The sequence below is a fragment of the Ammodytes marinus genome (genome assembly GCF_949987685.1).
Source record: "Ammodytes marinus genome assembly, chromosome: 22".
Lineage (NCBI taxonomy): Eukaryota > Metazoa > Chordata > Actinopteri > Uranoscopiformes > Ammodytidae > Ammodytes > Ammodytes marinus.
In genome coordinates, this window is record NC_137226.1 from 10,376,980 (window position 1) to 10,402,140 (window position 25,161).

The 25,161-nt window shown below is 40.8% G+C and overlaps 1 protein-coding gene across 1 annotated transcript in view; it reads left to right on the forward strand.

Annotated features, from left to right (window-relative positions):
• LOC307268508 (ninjurin-2-like) overlaps positions 1-23,064 on the forward strand; it is a gene marked incomplete at both ends in the record, with an annotated part of 35,093 nt that extends 12,029 nt beyond the window's left edge. The window contains 3 exons of the mRNA XM_080051168.1: positions 21,476-21,612; positions 21,928-22,007; positions 22,895-23,064. Of these exons, the coding sequence (XP_079907294.1) occupies positions 21,476-21,612; positions 21,928-22,007; positions 22,895-23,064 (387 nt within the window). The remainder of the gene's footprint in view (positions 1-21,475; positions 21,613-21,927; positions 22,008-22,894) is intronic.
• Between the last annotated feature and the right edge of the window lie 2,097 nt (positions 23,065-25,161).

Here is a 25,161-nt window from a genome sequence, read left to right on the forward strand (position 1 = left end):
GGGCACAACTCCCAAAACCCAGCTACACGCACGCTACTCAACAGCTATTTGAAGTATACAATGCGGCGCGCACACATCCTGCATTAGTGTGCCCCTCCCACACTCTTCTTGTCTTGTTTGTTTTGGATACAGGAACTCCAGTGTGACTGTAAATCAAGATCACTGTGGCAAACTTGACTTTTGGAATCGCCGAATTATCATTGCACCAAACCGCACAATAATAACGGTGCTTGTTTTTCTACTCGGAGGCTATGAGATGACTCAGAAGATTTAGCAGTTGAACAAGTTTGTTGCATTTATTGATTTGCATCCTCATAACTACAGTATGCCAAATTCACTTGCACACGCAGGCTAGACAGGCGTATGCAAACACGTAGCGGAACAGCATTACATTTCTATTTTGTAGGGGGGGTTGGTGGAAAGAAGTAGAAGAACTAGAATTGAAAGATATTACATTGGCAGAAAACATCCAAATATGACCATAACAGTTTGACAAAAAAATTAAACCGTCAACATAGAGTGTATGGCATTACATTAACCATTATGAAAGTATATTATATTTGACAGGAGAATGCATTTTTTTGTAGACATGGCAGTGGGATTGAGGGCTGGGGAAAAGCTGACATTGATCTTAAGTGCATTGTTGGCTTAACTTAAGGAGCTGCTAAATGACGAATTTAATAGTTATAAAGCTGAAAAGCACCCCTTCAAACTCCAGCCTATCACTCAAAGAGCCCAATCTCTATTGCCCAGATTTGGTGGATTAGAATGGCCTCTCACAAATAAGTTGCTTTAAAAAATGTGTTTGCAGTGTCATAAATATGGCAGATAGCAACCTAAATATGCCTGCTTTTCAGTTTTGATCCTGAAATGTATGGTCTTGTTTAACATTGGATTCAATGGGGCTTAGAGCGCAACATATCTTAGTCTTTTTACTGAGATCTTTACAGTGGTTAAAAGAGGACCAATTTTTCCATGTAAAGATATATGACTCACTGTCTAGTGTTTGCTTGACGTTTTTATGAGGATGGCAGTTACAGCTTGAATTCTTCATGGTGTTTAACCTGTCATAAAAGGTGCATCTGGGCATGCAATGTAAAGCATTACAAATACTTACAATAACCTGCTGTTGAGAAAACATATGCCAATAACTTATAAGTAGGCAATAAGTAATAAAAAAATATAAAATAATAATGTCAAGACTGTTGTTATGATGGGCGGTTCAATTGCTTTTTTGCTTGCCAGCATCTCTCAAGTGAACTGAGGCGAAAAATGTCTAGGACACCTTGGAATGTTACATTAACTTTAACTGTTGCACTTCAACAAAGACAACAAAAACTCATTCTTCTGAACTTTTAACCCTTTACTGTAAAGTGAATGTATTAGCCCCTATCCTCCATCATCCCAGTACAATGTAGCACAGCAGCATTGTAGTGAAGACCACTGGTAACCCTCTGTTGCACAAGAGCTTGAGGCTCAAGGTGGGAACATGGTGTTTAGGCTCAACAACATTTCTTTAAAGGCCAGGACACACCGGCCCGATAATCGCCGTCGTAGAGTTGGGAGGGGGCGGGGACACGAATCTGTTTGGTGTGTGCCGTGAAATCGGTCGTCGTAGATGTCGGCGGGCAGTCTTTCAGTTGGAGCAATTTGATTTGTGGAGGGCTAGCGAATCAGTGAAGCCCGGAAGTGAGGCGGGTAGCACAAACAGCTAACAACAGTTAGCCATCGTTTTAATGTGTTTGTTTGTTTCGTTCAGCGAGTACTCACATGCATCAACCCTTGTTGACTGCTCGACACCATGCTCGACACTCTCTGCTAAAAATTGTGCTCTTTATGGTCCATAAATATAAATACGTATTTCTATCTAGGGTTGCGTTCCGAATCGCATACTCTTTCTTTTTTCTATTCTACATACTACATCCGACGATAAAAATAATCTAGTTAGGATGCAGTAGGCATACTATTGGGACATACTTTTCTCTCTTATTTCATCATAACATTGCTTTTATATCCGTCGCATCCCCGTTTGTTTTCATATGGAGGCTTCGTCGATGTCACTTCACGTGCGCACTGGATTGTGGGTCAGAATCGCCCAAATAGGATGCAATTTTCAACACTAACAATCTTGGCCGCATGAAGTAGGACATCCGGGTACTTCTAACCATCCTAAATCTGGCCACAAGAATCGGGACATCCTAAATCTTTTTTCTACATACTATATAGTAGAAAGTATGCGATTCGGAACGCAACCTAGGTTTATGGTCTAGAGAGCCGTCCCACAATTTCCGGCTTCCGTATTTTTTCGGGCCACAATACAGATTAGCGCCGCCTGCTGTTATGGAGACATTACGTCCCGCGCAAGCGCAGAGCGTACGGAAAGTCAGCAGTCGGTTTGGTGTGTTCTTTGCACTTTTTCGGCCGCGACGGGAAGACTGGAGCTCCCTGAATCGGCAGTCTCCATTTTCGGGTAGTCGGACTGGTGTGTCCTGGCCTTAAAGGGAAGGTCTGCAGCCAGTAACTATGGGAGCAAACATCTGTAGGGTGAGTAATTCACTGCTGACCATCTGATCCCCTGAGAGACGGTGGCAAGCAAAAAAATGAATGAATTTTTGTTAAGATCTAATTTCCTTATCACTGCAAAGTTATTTGCATAGGTCTTTTCAGCGACGGGTTATTTTTAGAATTCGTAATGCATACCCCCGCACACTTTTTTATGACAGGTTACACACCACGAAGGTACACGAGCAATTCCAGCTATTGCTGCCATCCTGCTCCTCACAAAGCCTCTTTCACATCAGTCCGTCCACTTTCCAAACATGCCTTCCCTATAATAAAAACGTCAAGCAAACACTGAACAATGTAGTGGTATATTTTTTACAACTCTACAAATCATTCTGGAGAGGACTAAGGTTATTTTGCATGCCCTCGTGTAAAATACATGTGTATTTCCTCTGTGTGTGGTTGTGTGCAGTAAATAAAAGAGTTGTATGCCTGCCGATCAGAAAATGTTTCATGTTCAGGGATCAAATACGGCTTATAGAATGTATTTCAAACTGCAACAAAGAAAATAACCGTGAGTACTAGGAATTAAAGGGAGTCAGATGAGAAGATCGATATCATCTCTGCGCAATCAACAAACGGATTGGTCCAAGAAGCACAAAAATCAGATGTTAATCCCAGGTGGAAACAGGGTCTGTAAACAGGGATTAAGACAGGAGAATTACAATGTTTATTACAATGTTTCATTGTATGAAACATTGGAAATAATACCAGGAAGTTGTAGAAAGTTCCAAATTTAAAAAAAAAACACATACCATAGCTATAGGGGAGAACGGGGTAATGTGAGACACTTTTTACATTTGCTCCCCTCTAAGTGAGCTAAAATTATTTATCACTCAAATTTACACATTTCCCATTAATTCAGGATGTTTCCTAGAAATGGGCATTAGCAGGATTTATTCAAGACAAAGGGCAGTGAAAATATGAAAAGTTGTCTTGTGTCTCACTTTATTATTATTCTTTCGGACAATTCCACACAATACACAATTATCTCTTTCACATCATACATCATACTTTGAGTTGTCCGAAGGGTGACGGAAGAAGCCAAAGGCTTATCAGGTCCCGCCCCCATTTTCATCAGATTCAGATTCAGATACACAGATATACATTTACTGTTACAAAAAAAAAGAAAGAAAAAACACAATTTTGTTGTTGTTTTTTTGTTTTTTGTTTTTGATGATTTTGCTAATTTTTTTTTGTTAAGCAGCTGCAGTCCAATACACAGTCAATTTCCATTCTCATTATTCATTGACCTTGCACAACTGACATGCTTTCCATTTTCCCAATGAATTTTAATTACTCATCGTTATCCTCTCTTTCCACTGTAGCCATTTGTACGATGTCTCCTTTGATATCAGCGATTTCTCCTTTGATAGCTGTGATGTCTCCTTTGATAGATGCAATACCGGATACAATTTTTGCTATCCCCTCCCGAACAGCAGTAATAGCCTGTTTTGTTCCATCCATATCTTTCGACGCTGTACATCTTCCATCTCTTCCTTCCGCTTGTGCAACAATGAGTTTCTTCAGTTTGCGATACAGAACATACTAAGCAAATCCCAAAGCAAGCATCCCCACCGCATGCCAGCGAAGATGTATACATCTTCGACATCCTCAATGTCCAATGCAGCCAGGCAAACCACTTTCCATTCTTTCCAGCTATCCTGTGTGTAACCGGACAGGAAGGTGCCATCTGGACACGGTACCTCTCCAGCTCCTGCTTTTCTGGTTGAAAACACACAGTCAATGGCATTTAGAGACCAATTTAGCAGTTCCATGATCAATCTACTTGCTTCAGCTTTTAAGATCCGTTCTGCTCAGTTCTGATTTTCTGTGACAATGCAAAGTTTGTTTTGCCCTTGTATTGTGGCCTGTTCAATTACTTATCTGGTAGTCTAAACACAAATGTACCCCAGCTGTGGGGTAAACTGAGACAGACCAGAGAAATCAAGGGGGTAAACTGATCCACTTACTTTTTCCACTCTGAAACTACCATAACAACACAAATTGTAACAGTTAGAATCCTGACAGCTAGCTTGAAAACCAAAGATTCCAAAACTAATGTTGGACTAGTGACAGAATCATGGGGTTTGGTCAATTAAGCAAAACATTTTTCTCAACACTTGAAAGTAACTCTGATCAAATACAACATATAATTCATATTCAATAATTATCATTCAAATGACAGATAGAACCAGTTAGATTAAAACACAGTCTGGGGGTCAGAACACAGGACCCTTAGGGCCAGCTAGTGTCTGGGGATCAGAGAAAAGGACAATCAGAACCAGCTAGAACAGCCTGGGACTCAGAACACAGGACTAGACCCAGCTGTCATTTTCCATCTTTTGAGTCTTTGATTAATATTTTTCTGAATTTGTTTTATTGTGATTATTCATTATATAAAGACATATTACCAAGAGTCTATTTATGTTAAAGGTTACTCTCCTGTCCCCCACATACATACATACATGCCAAAGCATGCCCTTGCTGACACCCCTTCAACCATCAACCCCCACCTCGAGCCCACATTGTCTTTTGTCTTATTCAAACTCCTTGCTACCTCAAATATAATGGATTCATTAAAAGAGGGCACACAGACACTGTCTCACTTACCCCACAGCATTTGTCTCACTTTACCCCACTGCCACGATTTGAGAAAAAACTACCTCTCTTGGCAATTCAGGCTAATCTTCAGTTTCATCATCACATGGTTTCATACGTTGGTAGTTCATCAACATGTAGGATAGAAGTTTTTCCAGCTGACTCAATTTACTTTGGCACAACAGTTGATTAAGTTGACAGAAAGTGTATTTACTTTTACATGCAAAAAATAAATCTTTGTGAAAAAACATGCTTACAACATCACCATGTGGTCCTCTCTTTCATGGCCAAGGGGAGTGAGAGGGGCTTGAAAACATATATCTCACATGACCAAAAATGTGTTCCATTGCCTAGATACAGGGGGTGTCTCACATTACCCGATGTCTCACATTCCCCCGTTCTCCCCTATATAAGATTCAAGATTCAAAGTGTTTATTGTCATATGCACAATAAGACATCTACTTTTATATAAGGCATCTATTACATATCTGTCCACCCTTTAAGAGGAGTGTTTTGTGGAGCAATTTCTTTATCTGAATTACGGGCCAGAAGCAGGTGGTGGCAGCACATTGCGTGTGTCTGTAAGTAGCAGGTCAGCTGCAGACAAGTTGTATTCTACTTTAGACGTATCCAAGTGTGCTGGGTTCCCTCATGGACTTCTCTCATGCATCAATAAATGAGACTATAAAACTTAATTAACTGTTAAAGTATTTCTATGAAGTTAAGAAAATGCAGAACATGATCTAATGAGATTCTTAGTATAAGTGAGCCTTAAAGTATTTGTGGCATGTTTTGTAAAGTGCAACCACCTGTGGCACTATACTGCACACGTATGTTTTTGTTGGAAGGCTTACATATTGTATCAAAGCATGAACCACTGTACATTTATGAGATGAGGTGAGGTTGCTGCGGCTGTACATACTTGCCATTCCTGCTTTTTCAACACTGAAGTTAATTGTAGTCCCCCCTTTTTGGAGAAAGCCGCCTCTACACAGTAAAGGCATACCTGTTGATTTGTGTGTTACGATGTTGCCATGATGGCACGTAGTCTGTTTTACACACCCACACCCACTTGACACACAAACACACACACACACACACACACACACACACACACATGTGGCACACATTTCTTCAAGGGTATTTAACATTCCTAATGGTGCTATAACAGAACACAGTGTACGTCAACCTCTAATGCAGAAGGCTCCTCCAGCATGGCTGACGTCAGAAGAGAACCAGGTGTTTATAGGGATCTTCCCTACACCACTCACCCACACACAAGCATGCACAAGCACACACACACACACACACACACACACACACACACACACACAACTACTGACCTGCATCATCAGCCATTGTCAAAAGACATCTGTTTCCTAAACACAGTACCAATTTGTTGCTCTAGTATATTTCAACACAACTTTAAGGCCCCAAGACATGCTTTTTTTAACTGGTCTTAAAGGCTAATTTAATTTTTATTTTCATGGTTTTGGTCATGCAGATGGGAAAGAAGTGACGAGTTTAGAAAGATTATTTAAATCAAATGCATTCGAGGTAATGCAATGATTTGTAACTAACTGTCTGTATAACTCTTGTGCTCTTTGCCCTGTTTAAGACTTCTTTATGTTGATATTTTTGCATTATCGAAACATTCATGTTAACACAAAATGTGTGCGATGATGGCCATAAATGCCCCAAAAAAAGGACCCCAGAACAGAATTATACTTTAATTAACTTTAAGGAGAAAACATTATTGTTCTTAAGTCCCTCTCCATGATCAAGCAAAAGTCCTGGCTTTTTTCCTTTAGTTTGACCATCAGTGTGGAAGACAAAACAAGAACAAAACCTTTCACAATATTGTATTTGTGAAATCTGTCAGTTGGAAATGTGACCCTTTGTCAGTTTTCCGTAGGATGCCCCCTGCTGTGCTAGGGGGCAGGGGGCAGCTGGCTGAGTCATTGATATGGGAAACTCTGTTACACCATGTGGTCATGGTCAGGAATGCAGAGAGAGACATTAGATTACTGCCACTCTTTCTCTCCTCTGCCTAGATAGCATATGGAAGGCCCAAGGCAGCCGTTACTCCTTGTCTGTGTGTGTGTGTCATGTTAAATCATACTTATTTTCTGTGACACTGTGGCTCTTGTGGCTCCGCGTGTGGGCAAGTGTCTCACCACTTGGGGGCTGGGGGGTAGGCGGGGGTCAAAGGTTAAAGGTCGCTTAGGTTAATCCTTTTTTTCCAGTGGCAGTGGGTTCACACAAACGTTTTTCACCGTTCAATAATGTGCTCTCACTCAAGGTCTGGAACTTTTCAGTTGGGTCTAACGAACACCAAACACAAACACACACACACACACACACACACACACACACACACACACACACACACTGTCCACATCCTGACCAGCAATTAGTGAGGCGACCATCCTACTGTGTAACAGCTCGCCTTCCAAAGGATTACAAGAGGATGATACTTTGATCATCACAGAGAGGCAGGAATGGGCAAGAGGAGTATTAGATAAAACAGATGATGAAAAACAATTTTGAATTTTTATATGTTTTATTTATAGCGTGGTTTTGATATTAATGCTGTTATGTTCCTCAAAGGTTTTTTAAAGATTGAAATGCTAGTTTGTGGAACATTTTCGCAAAGGAAACCTGATTATGATTGGTTTTGATTATTTCCTTCAGTTTCAAAAATGTGTTGTGTTCAAAGTGCTGAGTGCTGTGTGTTTAATACAAATATATTCCCACAATCCCCTGTGTAGACTAAGTTTGAATTTAATTTCTATTTCTATTAATCCATTCTCTGGTTACGCCCTCTTCTCTGTCTGTCACAGCAGAATGCAATTAAGTAGAGTCAAGAAGGAAGAGATGGTTAATGTGATCGTAACTTTAGGGGAGGAAGAGGGAAAAGCAGCCTGAAGGGAAGGATCAAAAAGGATGAAAAGGCTATTTTGAATGTGACATGTGGGTTCAGTCAAGTAGGACATAAATGACGCGGCAGGGATCAGGTTTGTTACGAAGACTCACATCCTTTTCATTCATCATTGGCCCCCCTTAAACCACATGGAAACATTTCCAATCAACAGGTAACGATCTGCAGCACACACACACACACACACACACACACACACACACACACACAGACACAAGCACACACACACAGACACACGCACGCACGCATGCACACGCACACACACACACACACACACACACACACACGCGGGATGACAGTTGGCCATGAAACCAAGATCAAGGGTCAGCTGCTCTGAGGGTGTTAACCTATACTGCATGTATGTGAGGTGGACAGAAACGGTGTGTTTGCTAATTGTGCATGCGTGTGTGTGTGTGTGTGTGTGTGTGTGTGTGTGTGTGTGTGTGTGGATAACAGCCACCTGCCTGTTTCTCTCCATGTCAAAGTTCACCTAATAAGTGGTATGAATCTAACTCGGTGTGCATGTGGCTGCGTGCATGTGCTTAGTTTGTGTCCTCCGTTAGTTTGTCTCTACACATAACAAGTGCATTCGCTGACATTCCCACCACCGCACCGCCGATCACGCACACACTAATACACATGCAAACACATAACCTGAACTGTAGCATTTCACGCACTGACCCGTGGCACCTCAAACAAACACACCATATAACACAGAACGAAATGTCAAGAGGTGATGTTTGGCCAGGCCTCAGCGGTCAGCTGAATCCTATACGACATGGTTTGAGAGCGTGATTTTGAAAGATATTTGTAGTTTAGTTGAAGCTTTTTAAAGTTTGACTCCATGGTCATTTCCCAACAGACCATCAGACCTTTCAATCCCTCCGTATTTCTATCATTAAAGGGAATACTAAAATGTAGGAATAAAGTGGGAACACTGCAAATGTGAAATTACAGTGGTGATATTGTCCCTGAATTATGTCAAATTGAAAATGATGAAATCGTTTTGTTCTTATGAAGAGAATCAACACTGATATATTATGACCTTATAAAGGTGATATGGCGGACTATTACATTGTCAACTGACTCATTTGTTCATGTGAAAAAAGCTTAAAGACTTAGAACACTTTGTTGTCAAAATACATTTTTGCCAAAATCAGTGACTATCTTGCTACCTGTCCATGCCGTGTGTGCAGCGTGCTGAATGAAAAAAAACTTATAAAAACCAAAGTATAAGCGGAACAGTGGCGTAGTCTATGTATCGTAGCCCCTAACCCTAGCCCCTTTAAATAGTAGGTATCAATGCTGCTCTGCGAGGTCAACCAAGTGACCTGTACTTTATCCTTTGAAAACACTTTTACGACAAGCCATGGATCTTAGTGACTAAAATAAGAAGCTATGGGTTTTCTCCCTTCTCTGAGGCCTGACCCTGGTTTTCAAGGCAAACATTGAGGCACCTTTACGGCCAAAGTAAGTAATTCGAGTAAGTAGTAACTCAAACACTGTTCCGCTGCCAGTAGAGCCGGCAAAAGAGAACTCATCCCAAGTTATGCATGTCTTTGTCACGGCCTCTCTTCCTCCCCCATGGTGCTGACTCTTCTTCTCTGTGTCCCTATCTGTTTTCTCTTCATCTGCTTTTCTGCTTTTCTTCCCACTCCCTTCCCCTCTCTAAATGGCAGTTACATAAAAAAAAAACTAAAAAAAACAAACACACAGAAAGACGATGCCTTCAGGCAGAGAGAGAGAGAGCCATGGAAAAATGCAGAGGAGAAAAAAAACTGACAGACAGACAGACAGACAGACAGACAGACAGAGCGATTGAGAGACAGACGGGCTGTAAAAATAAGATACCAAAAAGAAAACCATAGCCCTACTCCTAGTTGGGCGTCCCTTCCCATTGGCTATTATGGCAACCAATTGGAATATAGGGGAGGAGCACTTCCTGTGAGGTTGAGGGGGGGCCTCCCATGTGGTCTAGTCAGTGTGTGTGTGTGTGTGTGTGTGTGTGTGTGTGTGTGTGTGTGTGTGTGTGTGTGTGTGTGTGTGTGTGTGTGTGTGTGTGTGTGTGTGTGTGTGTGTGTGTGTGTGTGTGTGTGTGTGTGTGTGTGGGTGTGTGGGTGGGTGGGTGTGTGTGTGTGTGTGAGTCTGTGTGTGTGGGTGGGTGGGTGTGTGGGTGGGTGGGTGTGTGTGAGTCTGTGTGTGTGTGTGTGTGTGTGTGTGTGTGTGTGTGTGTGTGTGTGTGTGTGTGCTGTTAGCAGTATTAAAACGCGTAAAGTTTTGAAAGCATTTTTGTGTGTTTCTTGTTGGTACCTGTATGTGGAGCAAAGTGTTCCTGTGTGTGCCTCATACAGGAAAGGTCAGTGTGTGTGTGTGTGTGTGTGTGTGTGTGTGTGTGTGTGTGTGTGTGTGTGTGTGTGTGTGTGTGTGTGTGTATGCGTGTGTGTGTGTGTGTGTGTGTGTGTGTGTGTGTGTGTGTGTGTGTGTGTGTGTGTGTGTGTGTGTGTGTGTGTGTGTGTGTGGGTGTGTGTTATGTATGTATGTTATAGTGTGTATGTGTGTTGGGTGTGGTTGTGTGTACATTATGTGAAATGGCCCTGTGCCAACTTCCGGTTATGGCGGCTTGCTGAGTGGACGTGTATTCTCCTGCTCCGCTACCATAGTGTTTAAATCCTTTTCAAAACTCTATTTGAGAACTGCTGCTTGGTCACTTTAATGCAGATACTCTACGGTTATGCCTCGCGCACAGAAAAAAGCAAGCCAAAAACGAAATAATCAAACGAAAATGTCGAACTTCACCTCGCCCGCTAGCTCGACGGCTACTCCTCGCGCTAAAGCTATGGAGACGGACCATGAGACGGACGAAATAGCTAGCATAGCACTAAATGAGGACACAACAACACAAGACCAGACTGCAACGGATGAGTCGGGAGCCAACACCGACACCATACTGGCAGCTATCGACAACATGAAAACTGAGTTTTCAACCAGATTCGACGGCTTATTCACTGCTATTGAGAATGTGAGGCAGGACGTCTCGGACTGTACAGAGCGAGTGACGCAGGCAGAGGCGAGGATCTCCACCACCGAAGACAGCGTTACAACGCTCCAAACTAAAGTGCAATCTCTAGAAGGTAAAAATAAGGACTTGGAAGAGAAAATACTGGACCTGGAAGCAAGATCTAGGCGCTCAAACTTAAGGCTGGTGAATCTACCGGAGGGAGCAGAGGGCGAAGATGCATGTACTTTCCTGGAGAGCTGGATCCCGGAGGTGCTGGAGCTACGCGCGAAACCAACGGTGGAGAGGGCACACAGGATCGGTCCGAGATCGGACACCAATGCGGCACCCCGAACGCTCATAATGAAGTTTTTGAGCTATAAAGATAAAGAAGCGGTGGTAAGAGCAGCCAAGTCGAAAGGACAAATCCTTTACAAGAACCACCATGTGAGGCTCTACCAAGACGTGGCAGCAGGCCTGCACAAGAAGCAAAAAGAGTTTGACGAGGCGAGGCGGCAGCTCCGATCATTAGGACTCCGGTACGGTATAATCCCACCTGCTCGACTTATTGTTACACATAAGGGACGATCTCACATCTTTAACAACCCAAGCGAGGCAGAAGGCTTTATCAGGAGGATCAAGTCAGAGGAGCACTGAAAGGACTAAACCCATACATTGCAAACGCTGACGTCAATTTGAAGGTAACATGTATCGTGGTTTAATAATGAGCGATTGCAGATATTACATATGGCTTGTTTAGAACTAGCTCGGTTTGGAACTTCTTTATTTTTATTTTTTTAGAAGTGTTTGGTTTAACTTCCTTAGTTACTTTTAAACTCTCTCGTCAGTTTTGAAGGTCTGTTTGGGAAAACGGGTCATACAGAGAAACCCTCTGTTTTCAAATGGACATATATTGTATGCATCTCTGCCCCTTTTTTATTTATTTTTAAAATATTTTTTATATACAGTGAGAGACAAGAGTGACAACATTATTAGACCAGCGGACACTACAGTCAAAGGAGATAGTATTTCTCCCTTTTTCCTTTTTTTATTTTTTCCTTTTTTCCTCACTCTTTTTGTATGGTGGTTTTATTTGCTGAGGAAAAGGCATAATGCATCCCTCTGCTATGTTATAGTATACAAGTGAAAAACGGGTCATACAGAGAAAACCTTTTGTTTTCAAATGGACATACATATTGTATGTTTTTCTGACCCATTTTATTTATTTTTTAAAATATTTTTTGAGAGGCAAGTGTGACAACATTATTGGACCAGTGGGCAGTCACTACAGTCAAAGGAGATAGTTTATCTCCCTTTTTTCCTTTTTTAACTTTTCCTTTTTTCCTCACTCTTATTTTAAGGTGGTTTTATTTGCTGGAAAAAGGCATAATGCATCCCTCTGCTCTGTTATAGTATTCAAGTGAAAAGAGTTTTATTTTCAAATTGTAGCACAGGAGTTAAGGTTCAAGATACAAGGTTGATAGCACAGCTACTCTGTTCTTCTCTTTAGGGTAGAACAGTAATAAGCTTTCAGGAAGTCATACGATTTAAGGGGGGAGGGTATTCAGGTCAGGTAACCTGAAGGGGCTAAGGGGTATGTTTGCTCAATGTTCATTGGTTGTTCCATCCAAGTTTGTATTTGTCATGTTTTGTTTTTACTTTATGGTAGTTGCTTCAAACGTCGGGGAAAATAATTTTAATTCGTTTAATGTCTAGTGAGCTAAAAATTAAAATTACTTCATGGAATTGCAGAGGACTACAAAAACTCAAGAAAGTTAAACAGGTGATGAATAGAATCAAACTGATACAGTCTAATATAGTGTTCCTTCAAGAAACACATCTGATGCAAAGTGATGAGTTAAAGATAAGGCGAAGGTGGAGAGGCAGTGTGTATTCAGCCCACTTTACTTCCCAAGCAAGAGGAGTTATTATCTTGGTGCATCAGTCTATTCCTTTACAGGTAAATAAGATTATTAAAGACAAGGGGGGTCGGTATCTTATCATTCAGGGTAATATTCTTAAGGAAAAAATTATCTTGGCAAATATTTATGCCCCAAATATTGATGACCCAAATTTTTTTCAGAACTTGTTTCTTTCCTTGTCTGATCTCTCCGGCAATTATATTTTAGCAGGAGATTTCAACTGTACTCTGGATCCAGTCAGAGATAGAAGCTCAGGAAGTGACCAATCTCATCTTCGAAGTAGGGGGGTAATACACCATTTCATGAAGGATATGAATTTGATAGATATCTGGAGAGAGACAAATCCTAGCGACTTGAACTTTTCATGTTACTCCAGCACACATAAATCTTATTCGCGTATTGATTTTTTTCTGATATCAGCCAGCTTAAAATATAAAATTAAAGATTGCTCTTATGACGCTATTCTAATCTCGGACCACGCTCCAACTTCCATAGTATATCAAGATCTCCAATTGGTGAGGGATCCCCCTAGATGGCGTTTCAAGCAAAAATGGTTAACTGATCCCGGCTTTGTTTCCTTCTTAGATGAACAAATAAAATTCTACTTTGAAACAAATACAACAGAAACTTCAGCCAGTATTAGGTGGGAGGCCTTTAAGGCCTTCATCAGGGGCCAAATAATCCAAATAACTAGTTCCAAAGCTAGGAAGACATACCAGGAGACAAAGACGCTGGAAACCGAAATTAAAGTACTGGAGGATGAATATTATCATTCACGCTCTGCTGAAACTCATCAAAGACTACTCCTGCTAAGAACAAAATATAACGAGATTTCTGCATCAAGAGCAGTATCCAGTCTGCTTCGCCTAAAACAAACATTCTATGATCAGGGGGAAAAATCCGGCAAGGTGCTTGCTTGGCGTATCAAACAGCTACAGAGTGAACGACTAATTTCTATACTTCAAAATGACCAGGGACACGACATAGTAGAACCAACTGAAATAAACAATTCCTTCAGGAAATACTATGAGAAACTTTATAGTTCTGAGGTTATACATGACAAACTTAAATTGGACAATTTCTTAGATGGAATTCATATTCCCAGGGCATCAGAAGATAACAGGATTGAATTAGGACAAGACATAACTCTAGAGGAAATGTCCATAGCAATTGATAATATTAAAGTAGGTAAATCACCAGGGCCAGACGGTCTACCCATTGAAATCTATAAAAAATTCAAAAATAGGCTGCAAGCTCCATTATTGGCAATGTTTAAAGAATCGTTTTCAAATGGAATCCTGCCATTCTCGTTAAGAGGAGCTATGATTACCTTACTGCCAAAAGCTGGTAAACCAAATAATAAATGCGAGAATATGAGGCCAATCAGCCTTCTAAATGCCGATTTGAAAGTGCTGTGTAAAATCTTAGCTAGACGGGTTGAAGAAATAATACCGACAATAATTGGGAAAGATCAGTGTGGTTTTATTCGTGGCAGACAAGGCTTCCATAATGTCAGAAGGGTTTTGAATATTCTCCACAGCCAAAAGGGGGCGCAAGATACTGCTTTTCTGTCAATAGATGCTGAGAAAGCGTTTGACAGAGTCGAGTGGCTTTACCTTTTCGAAACTCTGGATCGCTTTGGCCTGGGAGGAAATTTTGGGAAATGGATTAAGTTGCTCTACACTGATCCATACGCAGAGGTACTGACAAATAGTAATATCTCAAAACCTTTTAAAGTACAACGAGGATGCAGACAAGGGGATCCTCTTTCCCCATTATTATTTATTATAGCAATCGAACCATTGGCTATTGCAGTGAGAACTCATAAACATATCTCTGGAATTAGAATAGGGGAGCAGGAGCACCGTCTTGCATTATATGCAGATGATATTATTGTTTTCTTAAAAAATATGGGAAAATCTATTCCGGTTCTGTTAGAATTGATCAAGACATTTGGAAACATTTCAGGCTATAAGATAAACAAATCCAAAACTTCAATTATGCCGTTAAACCATTTGGAAAGGAAATCCCCACCTCAGGAAACTGCTCAATTTAAAGTTGTTGATTGTTTTACATACCTGGGCATTCAAATTGTACCCCATCTTGAGAATATTGTAGAAGTTAATTACAGTCCATTAATGCACGAAGTCCAGAAATCGATGGATAGATGGTCATTTATACCAATGTCGTTAATAGGGAAAATAAATGTCCTTAAAATGAATGTAATGCCAAAATTGCTGTATTTGTTTCAAAATGTACCACTGCCACCACCGAGTAATCTATTCTCTCACCTAAAGAAACTTTTCATCCGATTTATTTGGAACAATAGACGCTCCAGGTTGCGACTGTCACTGCTATACTTGCCATATGATAGAGGGGGGCTTAAGTGCCCCAATCCGCTCTGGTACTATTGGGCGACACAGTTAAGAACGCTGATGTTTTATTTTTCAGAAGAGGAAGCCCCTCTCTGGAGGGAGATGGAGAGCCAACAGCTGGGCCTCCCTCTTCCCCTTTTCCTGTACTCAGATAATGTTAAAAGGCTTAAAAAAATCATAAAGAACCCCATGGTTAAAAATATGATTACTGTGTTACAACAAGTTAACAAACATCTTGGGGAGCATGTCTCTCTCTCACTCTTCAGTCCAATCTGGGGAAACAATTTTTTCCCTCCAGGTAAATCCGATGCAGGATTCAAATTCTGGGCTGACAATGGAATACAAAAAATTGGAGATTTATTTAACCCAGTCACGAAATATCTGAAATCATTTGAAGAACTAACTGCTGACTATAATATCCCCCGTAATCAATTTTTTAAATTTTTACAATTGCGGAATTTTATCCGATCACAACAGGGCCAATCATTGTCTATCCCACCCTTATCAAAAGTAGAAAAGATAATGTGTACGGACAATTTGGGGCGGGGCATAATCTCCAAATTCTATAACCTTCTAGTAGTCGAGTCCTCAGAGTCATCGGTAAAGAGGCTGGAGGCTTGGAGGGAAGACCTACATGACAACATAACCATTGTGGACTGGGAGAGAGCATGTACCAAAGCACAATCACAAACAATTAACACTCGTCTTAAATTACTGCAGTACAATTGGCTCATGAGAACTTACATCACCCCAGAAAAACTCAATAAATTCAACAGTGACGTTCCAGATATCTGTATCAAGTGTGAGAAGGAAAAGGGTACTCTTTTTCATTGTCTTTGGCACTGTGAAGAAGTTAATAAGTTTTGGGAGGCTGTGAGGAGGTGTATCCAGGATATTATTCCAATACAAATACCTTTAGATGCCAAACTTTTCTTACTCGGCCTATATCCAGAAAAATACAATATTAGGAAAGGACACCGCATATTTTTAGAAATTGGTATATTGTTGGCTAAAAGAATAATCGCTCTGTCATGGAAAAAAGTGGGCATGCCCAGTTTAAATAAATGGATTACTGAGTTATCTACAACTCTGCCCTTAGAAAAAATTACATACATTATCAAGGCCAAGGAGTCACTCTTTAATAACATATGGGGTCCGTTTATAAGTTTTCTGGAGAGGAGAGATATAGCACATATGATAGAAGAACCTGGGGATGAATAAATTGCCCTCTGCAACGCTCACGTGATTATATGATGAATACTAGATTGTAATGTGATTTTACTTGTATTCCCCGATTGCAACATTAGAAATACTACAGGACTTATTGTTTGTCTGTTATATACTTTTGGTTTTGTTTGTTAGACGCCTGAATTGAGGGGTCTCACGTTATTTTTATTTTTGTTATTTAAATCCTGTTGTACTTGTGATATATATATATATATGTTTTTTTTTTTTTCATATATGTTTTTTGTAATGTCCTACACCTTGGTGCTAATATAGGGTACAAACCTGCTGATTAATGTGTAAGACTTTGTATGTGCAAAATGTTAAAAATCAATAAATACAATGTTGGAAAAAAAAAATGGCCCTGTGCCCATGGTTGGGGATCAGTGAATCTCAGGAATGGGAGTTTTACAAGCACTGTGATTTTACGATAAATACCATACATCCATAAAAACCAGTAGAACAAAATAAAGGACTTAGAGTACATTTTACATTCTCAACTCAAAAATGTCTAGACAATGTTGAATACAATTGTATTATTACTAATTATAATAATGCTCTGGGTTTCTTGTTCCCGACTTGTCTCTTCATTGTATGCAGCCATGACATCTTTAAGAAATGAGAAATGAAAATAAAAATGTATTTTTTTATTGTGTAGACTGTTGCTAAGCATCAGTCCTCCAGAGAAACCTTTCAAATCTGCTGTAGGCTGCATATGACTGGACAGTATCCAGTGAACCCAGATTAATGACACGCCCTTAATAACTCAGGCAGCTGTTGAGTGATAGGAAAGGTGATGGTCCCTAGCAAGACCTAGGAAAACAATAAAGAGGAGAGTTTTCATTCCTCAAAAGTAAAAATCTGACTACATGTGATTTACAGCTTTTTGAAGGGTAAATGCTTGAAACTTCTCTGACTTTTTACCTGCTTCTACAAAATCGAGATCAACCCCTCGCCTACTTCAGAGGTGAAACAAAGGCTAAAATAATAATGTATGCACGTATTTTTTTCTTTTTACGAAATCAAGATTAGTTCTGATTAGGTATGTGACAAACGCCCAGTCAGTACGTTTATAGGGATAAGTTACACTAAAGTGAACACACATGGCCTGTAAAAACTGTATGTAGGTCATTCCAATGTTTTGATTGTGGTGTGTTTGCTAGCGCGTGTGTGTATGTGTGTGTGTGTATATACTGTATGTGTGCGTGTGTTTTGGCGGCGCGCCCGTGGCTGATGTTGATAAAGTGTGACCACGAGTCCCCGGTGAAGAAAGGATGGAAACAGGCCAGCGCATATACATACTTTTCCTCTCACTCACTCACTCACTCCCTCTCTCTTCCATCAGAGGCCGTCTCTATATATATAGCACTTCCTCCCTTCCTCTCTCTTTCTCTCTCTATCTCTCTCTGCACACACACACACTCAGAAAAAAACACACACAAAAGGCCAATGGTACATGTGCTCATAGTGTTTTGACAGTCTTGGAGTTCTAGGAATTGCCTCAGACTTTCTCAGAGATTATCCCGGCTCTGGGATCATACTGTTCTGTAACATAGTCTGTGCAAAAATATGTCTGCTGGTTTTGAGGAGGGATCGTAAGCATCAGGACAGATTCATTGCGGTGCACAGAAAAAATCCTTAATAAGATTTATGGTTATGCCCTAACATTTTGATAAACTGGAAAGTGCGAGTTATTAAAAGATACCAAAGAAATATCACTTTTCCTGTTATACAGAGCGCCAGTTTGTTTTGGTTTTGGTTTTCTGGCACTCGATGAGTCCAAAACCGTGGCCTACATCCCAAGATGTCAACATCAACTTCTTGTTCCTGAAATCTTGGCCCAGTTATGATAAGCCGTAGACCTCATATGGACACACTGTCAATGAAAAGTTATTGTTACTGAAGCACACCTACCAAATTTCTCTCTCCACCCCAGGGGAAAGCGTGCCAGTAGGATTGGGCGAGAGGGAAGTGGATGCAAACACACTAAGCTGAGCTGCATGGCAGGTTTTTGTTTTCGACGTTGTTTGTTAGTGGCATACAAGTTTGCAAGGGCAAGAGTTTATATGAAGCAAGAAAAGCAGCCCACAAGGCCAGTTATTTTTCATGTCATGCAGTGATGTCACAAAGTATGTGTGCACCGGTGTGCTTCCTTGTTTGCACATGAAAACACTAAAACTACAGCACAGCGTGGACTGTTAAGGGTTCATCATGCTACAAGCAAACTAGTTTTTCATGAAGCTGGATCAAACAACCTCTAGAAGCAAGAGTGTTTACATCTGTTTTTAAAGGCCAGACTCTGAAAACACCATCCGTCACATCCACAACAATACTAATCACGGGGTTTGTTTTTGATCTGACACAATGGTTGAGGCCTTTTTGCTCATTACTGTAACCTCATCACAATGAAGAGACCTGAGAAATTGCCTCCTGGCATCATCTTTTTTGTTGGTTTTTTCACCTTTATTGGATAGATTGAAAGAGGCACACACAGGGGGGTATGGTTAAAGAGAAGGGGGTATGGTATGCAATGCAACAAAACTGGAATTGAACCAGCAACATTGCAGTTATATGGCATGTATGGTAACCACTTAGGCACTCCATGTGTAGATAGTTTTAGGGTTGTACTTTCTTAACCCATTGATGACGGCTGCTGCGCGATGCCACATTGGCTCTCCTGCCTGATGCTGCGTCGCGCAGCATTATTACTTTATCTAATTTTCATGGCATTCCCAGCATAGAATGCACTGTCATTGGTTCAAATACACATGAGGTGGGTTTTGCTGATTTTTTTAAGACCACGTGACCACCCAAAAGTTGTGTGGTTTGCCGAAAATCATGTCAATCAAAAAATAAATAAAAAAATAAATAAAACAAAATAATAAAAAAAATACGCCAGCTATGTCGGCGACAGAACAGTTAGTGGCGTTTGGTGCGCAGAATCAAGGTCTACTATAGACTACTGACGAAAATCACACAACACATTGCATCTATTTATTAACAATATTTAATAATTTTCTAATTCATCTAATTTTGACGATTTTTAGAAATATTTGTTGGTTTGTAAGCACTAAGGGAGCATGTTTAAATAAAACCTGTGAACCTTAACTTTTAAATGTATTTTATTTCATGTGTCTATGTGCTACAAAGGCTTAGATATTAAGGTTTTGGTAGACTTGACAATTCGTACTATTTTTTCAGAAAACCCTCAGGCATTAAGGACATGCATCCTAGATTGCCATAGTCATCAATGGGTTAAAGACTGTTTTCTTTTTACCACAACACCCTAAATCAGAAAGTGGCGAGGTGCACTTAAACTTGATACCCTTTGTAGTGGTATATGGGACTTAACATCATATAACACAGAGAAGCAGCGGTTTTGAACAGCGCACATGCACCAGCTTTTGTCTTCCATATAGCAGGGGAAATGATTGGACATTTACAATTTAAAAGCCATGGATCTTAGTGATTGAAATGAAAGGTTACATGTGATTTTCTCTCAGAGAGGTCTGCCTCCGGTTTCAAGGCAAAATCTTCTTGAAGACTGGAACGTTGAGTTTATTTTGGAGACACAAAGCACATTAGAGCCTAGTGAAGTCAGGAGTCCAATGTGTCCCCAGAGTGCACGTGATTGACTTCTTATATCTTCCTTAAACACATCTCTGTTTCTGTGCAGCCTAAGGAAAAACAGGCCACTCCGACTGAAGCTCAGTCTCGGGGTAAAATTATCCATGTGTAGACAGACAGAGGGTTTTAATGTATAGCACAGTAATCCAATATGTGCATCTGCAGTCCATGCGCTAGAGCAGAACAACAATTATAGATCTAGAATAGATTGGCCCCCCTGACCTCTGCTATGAGTCTTGAATTAAGGCTCTAACTAATGATGTTACACACACACACACACGCATGTGCACACACACACACACACAAACACACACACAACAAAACGATTTCTGCTTTTTCTTTTTCTGTTATTTCCCACTTCCCTACCAAAACAATGTCTTTGAGAAGTAGGAATAAAAAATTTAACACACAAACACAGGCACGTTTACACACACACACACACACACACACACACACACACACACACACACACACACACACACACACACACACACACACACACACACACACACAGTGGATTACTGAAAGCACTCATGTGCAACAAAGTGCAACTCTTTATCATCAATAATACTTCTAACTACTGTTAAATGAGCTGCAGCTGGAACTCTTGGAAATGACAAATGAACCACATGGTAAGGATGGTTAACCGAATTTTCTCTTTTTTTAAACTGCCAAAATCAGAGAAAAAACAATTATCACATCCCCCTGGAATACAGCAGAGTAGTTCTTAAGACTTAATTTGGTTTGATGAAAAATACAACTGCATGTATTGTTCAATTACTTAGCCATGATAAAGAGTCCGATTTATCTTGTGCATCGTCATATGAAAACCGATAGCTCGTTGACTTGGACAGCAACTCTCTTATTGTTCACATGATTTCTGGCTTGGATTTGCCGTGTGAGAATATAAATAGATTGAACAATGAACACCGGTAATCCTATCAGACATTACTGTAAACTTTGTTTCCCCACCCTGGCAGAATTCTGTGGTGATATTCTTGGTCAATGCTGCCCTCTGCTGGTCAAATTCAACTATGGTTCATAAATTCTGGGTTGATACACAAATCATCATAGAGACTGGCTGGATAAAACCTCACTTAGTCAAAAGCACCAATAAGCTATACATTCAGTAGTCCAATGGTTTTGGCACTCAGGGTCAAAGCTTAAAGTATGGGTGTAATTGGTGAATAGAATCATATGAAATCTGATATCCATATCTGTCTTTCAGGGAGGTTCAGCCTCTAACCTGAACATGAACCTGTATGCCACCAAGAAGACAGCAGCAGAGGGCATGTTGGACATCGCTTTGTTCCTAGCCAACATCACACACATGAAGACTGTCATCGAACAGGGAGCCGGCTACAGGTACAGTGTGTGTGTGTGTGTGTGTGTGTGTGTGTGTGTGTGTGTGTGTGTGTGTGTGTGTGTGTGTGTGTGTGTGTGTGTGTGTGTGTGTGTGTGTGAGGCAAAGACAGATCGGGCACAGGGCGCGTGTAATTAAGTTTTTTTTTTTTTACAAAGTTGCACTGCAAATTCAGTCAAAAGCACAAAGGGCTTATTTTTGTCTCTCCTTAAATTACTCAACCATTATTTACAGTATTGATAAATTCACATTGAATAACTTTGCCTCTCTCTCTCTCTCTCTCTCTCTCTCTCTCGCTCTCTCTCTCTCCTCCTCAGGTACTACATTGCTGTCCTGACACTCATCTCCTTCTCTCTGGCTCTCCAGATAGTGGCGGGAGTCTTGATCATCATCATTGGTGAGCCAATCACATTACAGCATTAGTGGGTTAAGGTCTCCCTCAGAACATCCATCCTCCATGGTTTTTAACCAATCATATTAACATACTAATACTCTGACATCATGAATTGATGTAAAAATACATGCAATGCTGGTTGAAGTCCAGTCACTGGTAGTTCCAAGTAGTTTGGAAATGTAAAACCTGCTCAGAGCAACCAAATGTTTTCTCATAGTAACATGAAAATGATGAATTTAAAAAGAAATATTAGAATACTTTGGTGTAGAGTGTTATTTTTTGTTTTTTTGTTTTTTTGTTATTTTCGGTGTGTGTGTGTACGTGTGTGTGTGTGCTTGTTACAGCTCGACGTGACATCAGCCAAGAGGCCAACCAGAAGCGCCTGGACAGCATGAACAACATCACCACCGTCATCATCTTCCTCGTCTTCATCACCAACATCTTCATCAATGTCTTCGGGATGGAGCGCACCGGCCTCTTTGCCCGGATGCATTTCTGATTTTCATTGACGTAGGGATTGACTCTTACATGTAGATATTTAGAGAGTAGGGAAAGATTCTGAACACACACACACACACACACACACACACACACACACCGAAACACAAACAGAGGAGTGTGACATATTGACCTACTTAAAGCACTAATCAACTACAGTATTACTGTACTCTAGTGTCTTTTTTTTAATTTGGTATGAGAGGACTGGACCAAGGGACCAACTACTGTGTGTGTGTGTGTGTGTGCTTGTTTTCATTTTGGCTGCATGCATAACGTATGTTTATGTATGTGTGTGTGTGTGTGTGTGTGTGTGTGTGTGTGTGTGTGTGTGTGTGTGTGTGTGTGTGTGTGTGTGTGTGTGTGTGTGCGTGTGTGTGTGTGTGTGTGTACAGCTCGCCTAGAGTACACCCTCTTCCCCTCTTGTCGGCGGTGGTTAAACTTCCTAAACAATCTCACCACCGGCCTCTTTTTCCTCACCCTCATCGTCAACATCATCAAAGCCGCCTTCGGCACACAGCGCAGCTGCTTCCTGCGATGGCTGCTGCAGCGCTTCATTCTGTGAAACACACACCTTAGCAGTGCAGGCAAACTCGCACACTTGTAGGTCAGGTATGTGAAATCTAATGAAACGTTTTAGTTGACACATGTTATCCTTAAGACTTACCAACAGATGGTGCCAAAGTGCATATATATTAAATGTACACATGGGCTTTTGGCGCTTTCATCTTAATAATTGCCATTAAGCCCAATTGTTTTTGTAGAAAATGTACATGTGTTGTCCATAAATCTCTGATATCAGTCTAAAAACCCCTGTGATAAAAGAGTATTTGTGATTTGTGATTGGCAGGCCTCTCAGCAAATGATTTACAACTCTTGTGACCTCCAAAACCCAAACAAGCTTCACAATGCTTTAAAAATGACAAATCAGACACTAGGTCAGTCGTCATTTTATCTACATGAGCGGAAATAGTATTAGTTGAGTGGGGGGGGGTTACAATTCACATGTGGAATTAATTAAATTACAAACTAAGCTGCAATTTTGTTACCATAGGAAAAGAGGGTCAAGAGGTCAAATAAACTAGACGGAGGCTAGAGGGTGACTGTAGTGCTGTTTGTATGGGTGCATTACTGTGTTCGTGGGTGTGTGTGTGTGTGTGTGTGTGTGTTTGTTTGTTTGTTTGGATGGATGGGGGAATTATGGGGTGCATGTACTGTACGTGTGAGTACGTTTGGGTCAACTGTATGTGTGTGTTTGGGTGAATGTGTTTGAAATTGTGTGTTTGTGTGTCTGTGTCTGCGTCTGTGTGTGTGTGTGTGTTTATGTATGTACTGTAGCCCGCAGGGACCTGAACGTGGTGTCCAATCATAGACGACTTGACTACCTGAACAACCTGGCTACAGGCGTCATCTTCGCGACCACGGTGATCAACTTCTTCGTCAGCTTCTTCGGATCCAAGAGAACCGGGTTCTTCCGCTGGCTGCTGGCTCGACTCCACTTCTGACACACACACACACACACACACACACACACACACACACACACACACACACAAACAAACACAACCCCAGTTAAAATTTGTTTGCCCCTGTGCACTTCTTTGTTTAATTTTTTCTACAAAGTTGAGACAACCAATTCATGTGTTCAACCATTATGTCTTTGAAAAGTGATTCACACTTTTCTGTAATCCAACTAAAATATATTTCCTTTAACCAACTGAACATCTATGTAAATATGCATTCTTGTATTTGCTGAATTATGTTCATGTGCAAAATATGTTCATGTGTTCCATTGTGTGTATTTGAAACTGTTCTATACCCTTCACACGTGTTTTTCCAGATTTGATTATAAATATAGTATTCTGCGGCTTGATACCGCAACATAAAAACGGCTAATATCAATAACAGGCATCCCTCTCATATGTAAGTGTACAACCTCCTCCAGAAAGCTGAATAAATGTAGTGATTTAACAGAAGCCTATGCTTTTTTATTGTGTTTGTAACAAAGTAGACTTCAAGTAGGACTAATATCACAATATTAGAGATAGTGTGTGTGTGTGTGTGTGTGTGTGTGTGTGTGTGTGTGTGTGTGTGTGTGTGTGTGTGTGTGTGTGTGTGTGTGTGTGTGTGTGTGTGTGTGTGTGTTCAAATGGGTCCGTGTGTGTAAAGATATCAATCAGGGTTTAAAGGAGAAAAGTGGCTTTTGCACTTTATTTTGTTTGTTCTTTTAAAGGGAATGAAAAGATTGACCAGGCCAAACAAGTAGACTCCCTCAGTTTCAGAACCAGAAGCAGTTTGAAACCATTATTTTTCTACGTGTGTGTGTGTGTGTGTGTGTGTGTGTGTGTCACAGGCCGCCGAAACCTGAATAACCCCGTCCTGCAGAACCGTCTGGATTACCTAAACAATGTGACGACCATCATAGTCTTCGTCACCGGAGCGATCAACTTCTTCATCAGCACTTTCGGCATGACGCGCACTGGACACTTCCCATGGCTTATGATGCGCATTCACTGACACACACACACACACACACACACACACACACACACACACACACACACACACACACACACACACACACACACACACACACACACACTTCTGACTATTTGAACCACTACCACATACTCACTATAGCTCATGACTTTAGTCCATCATT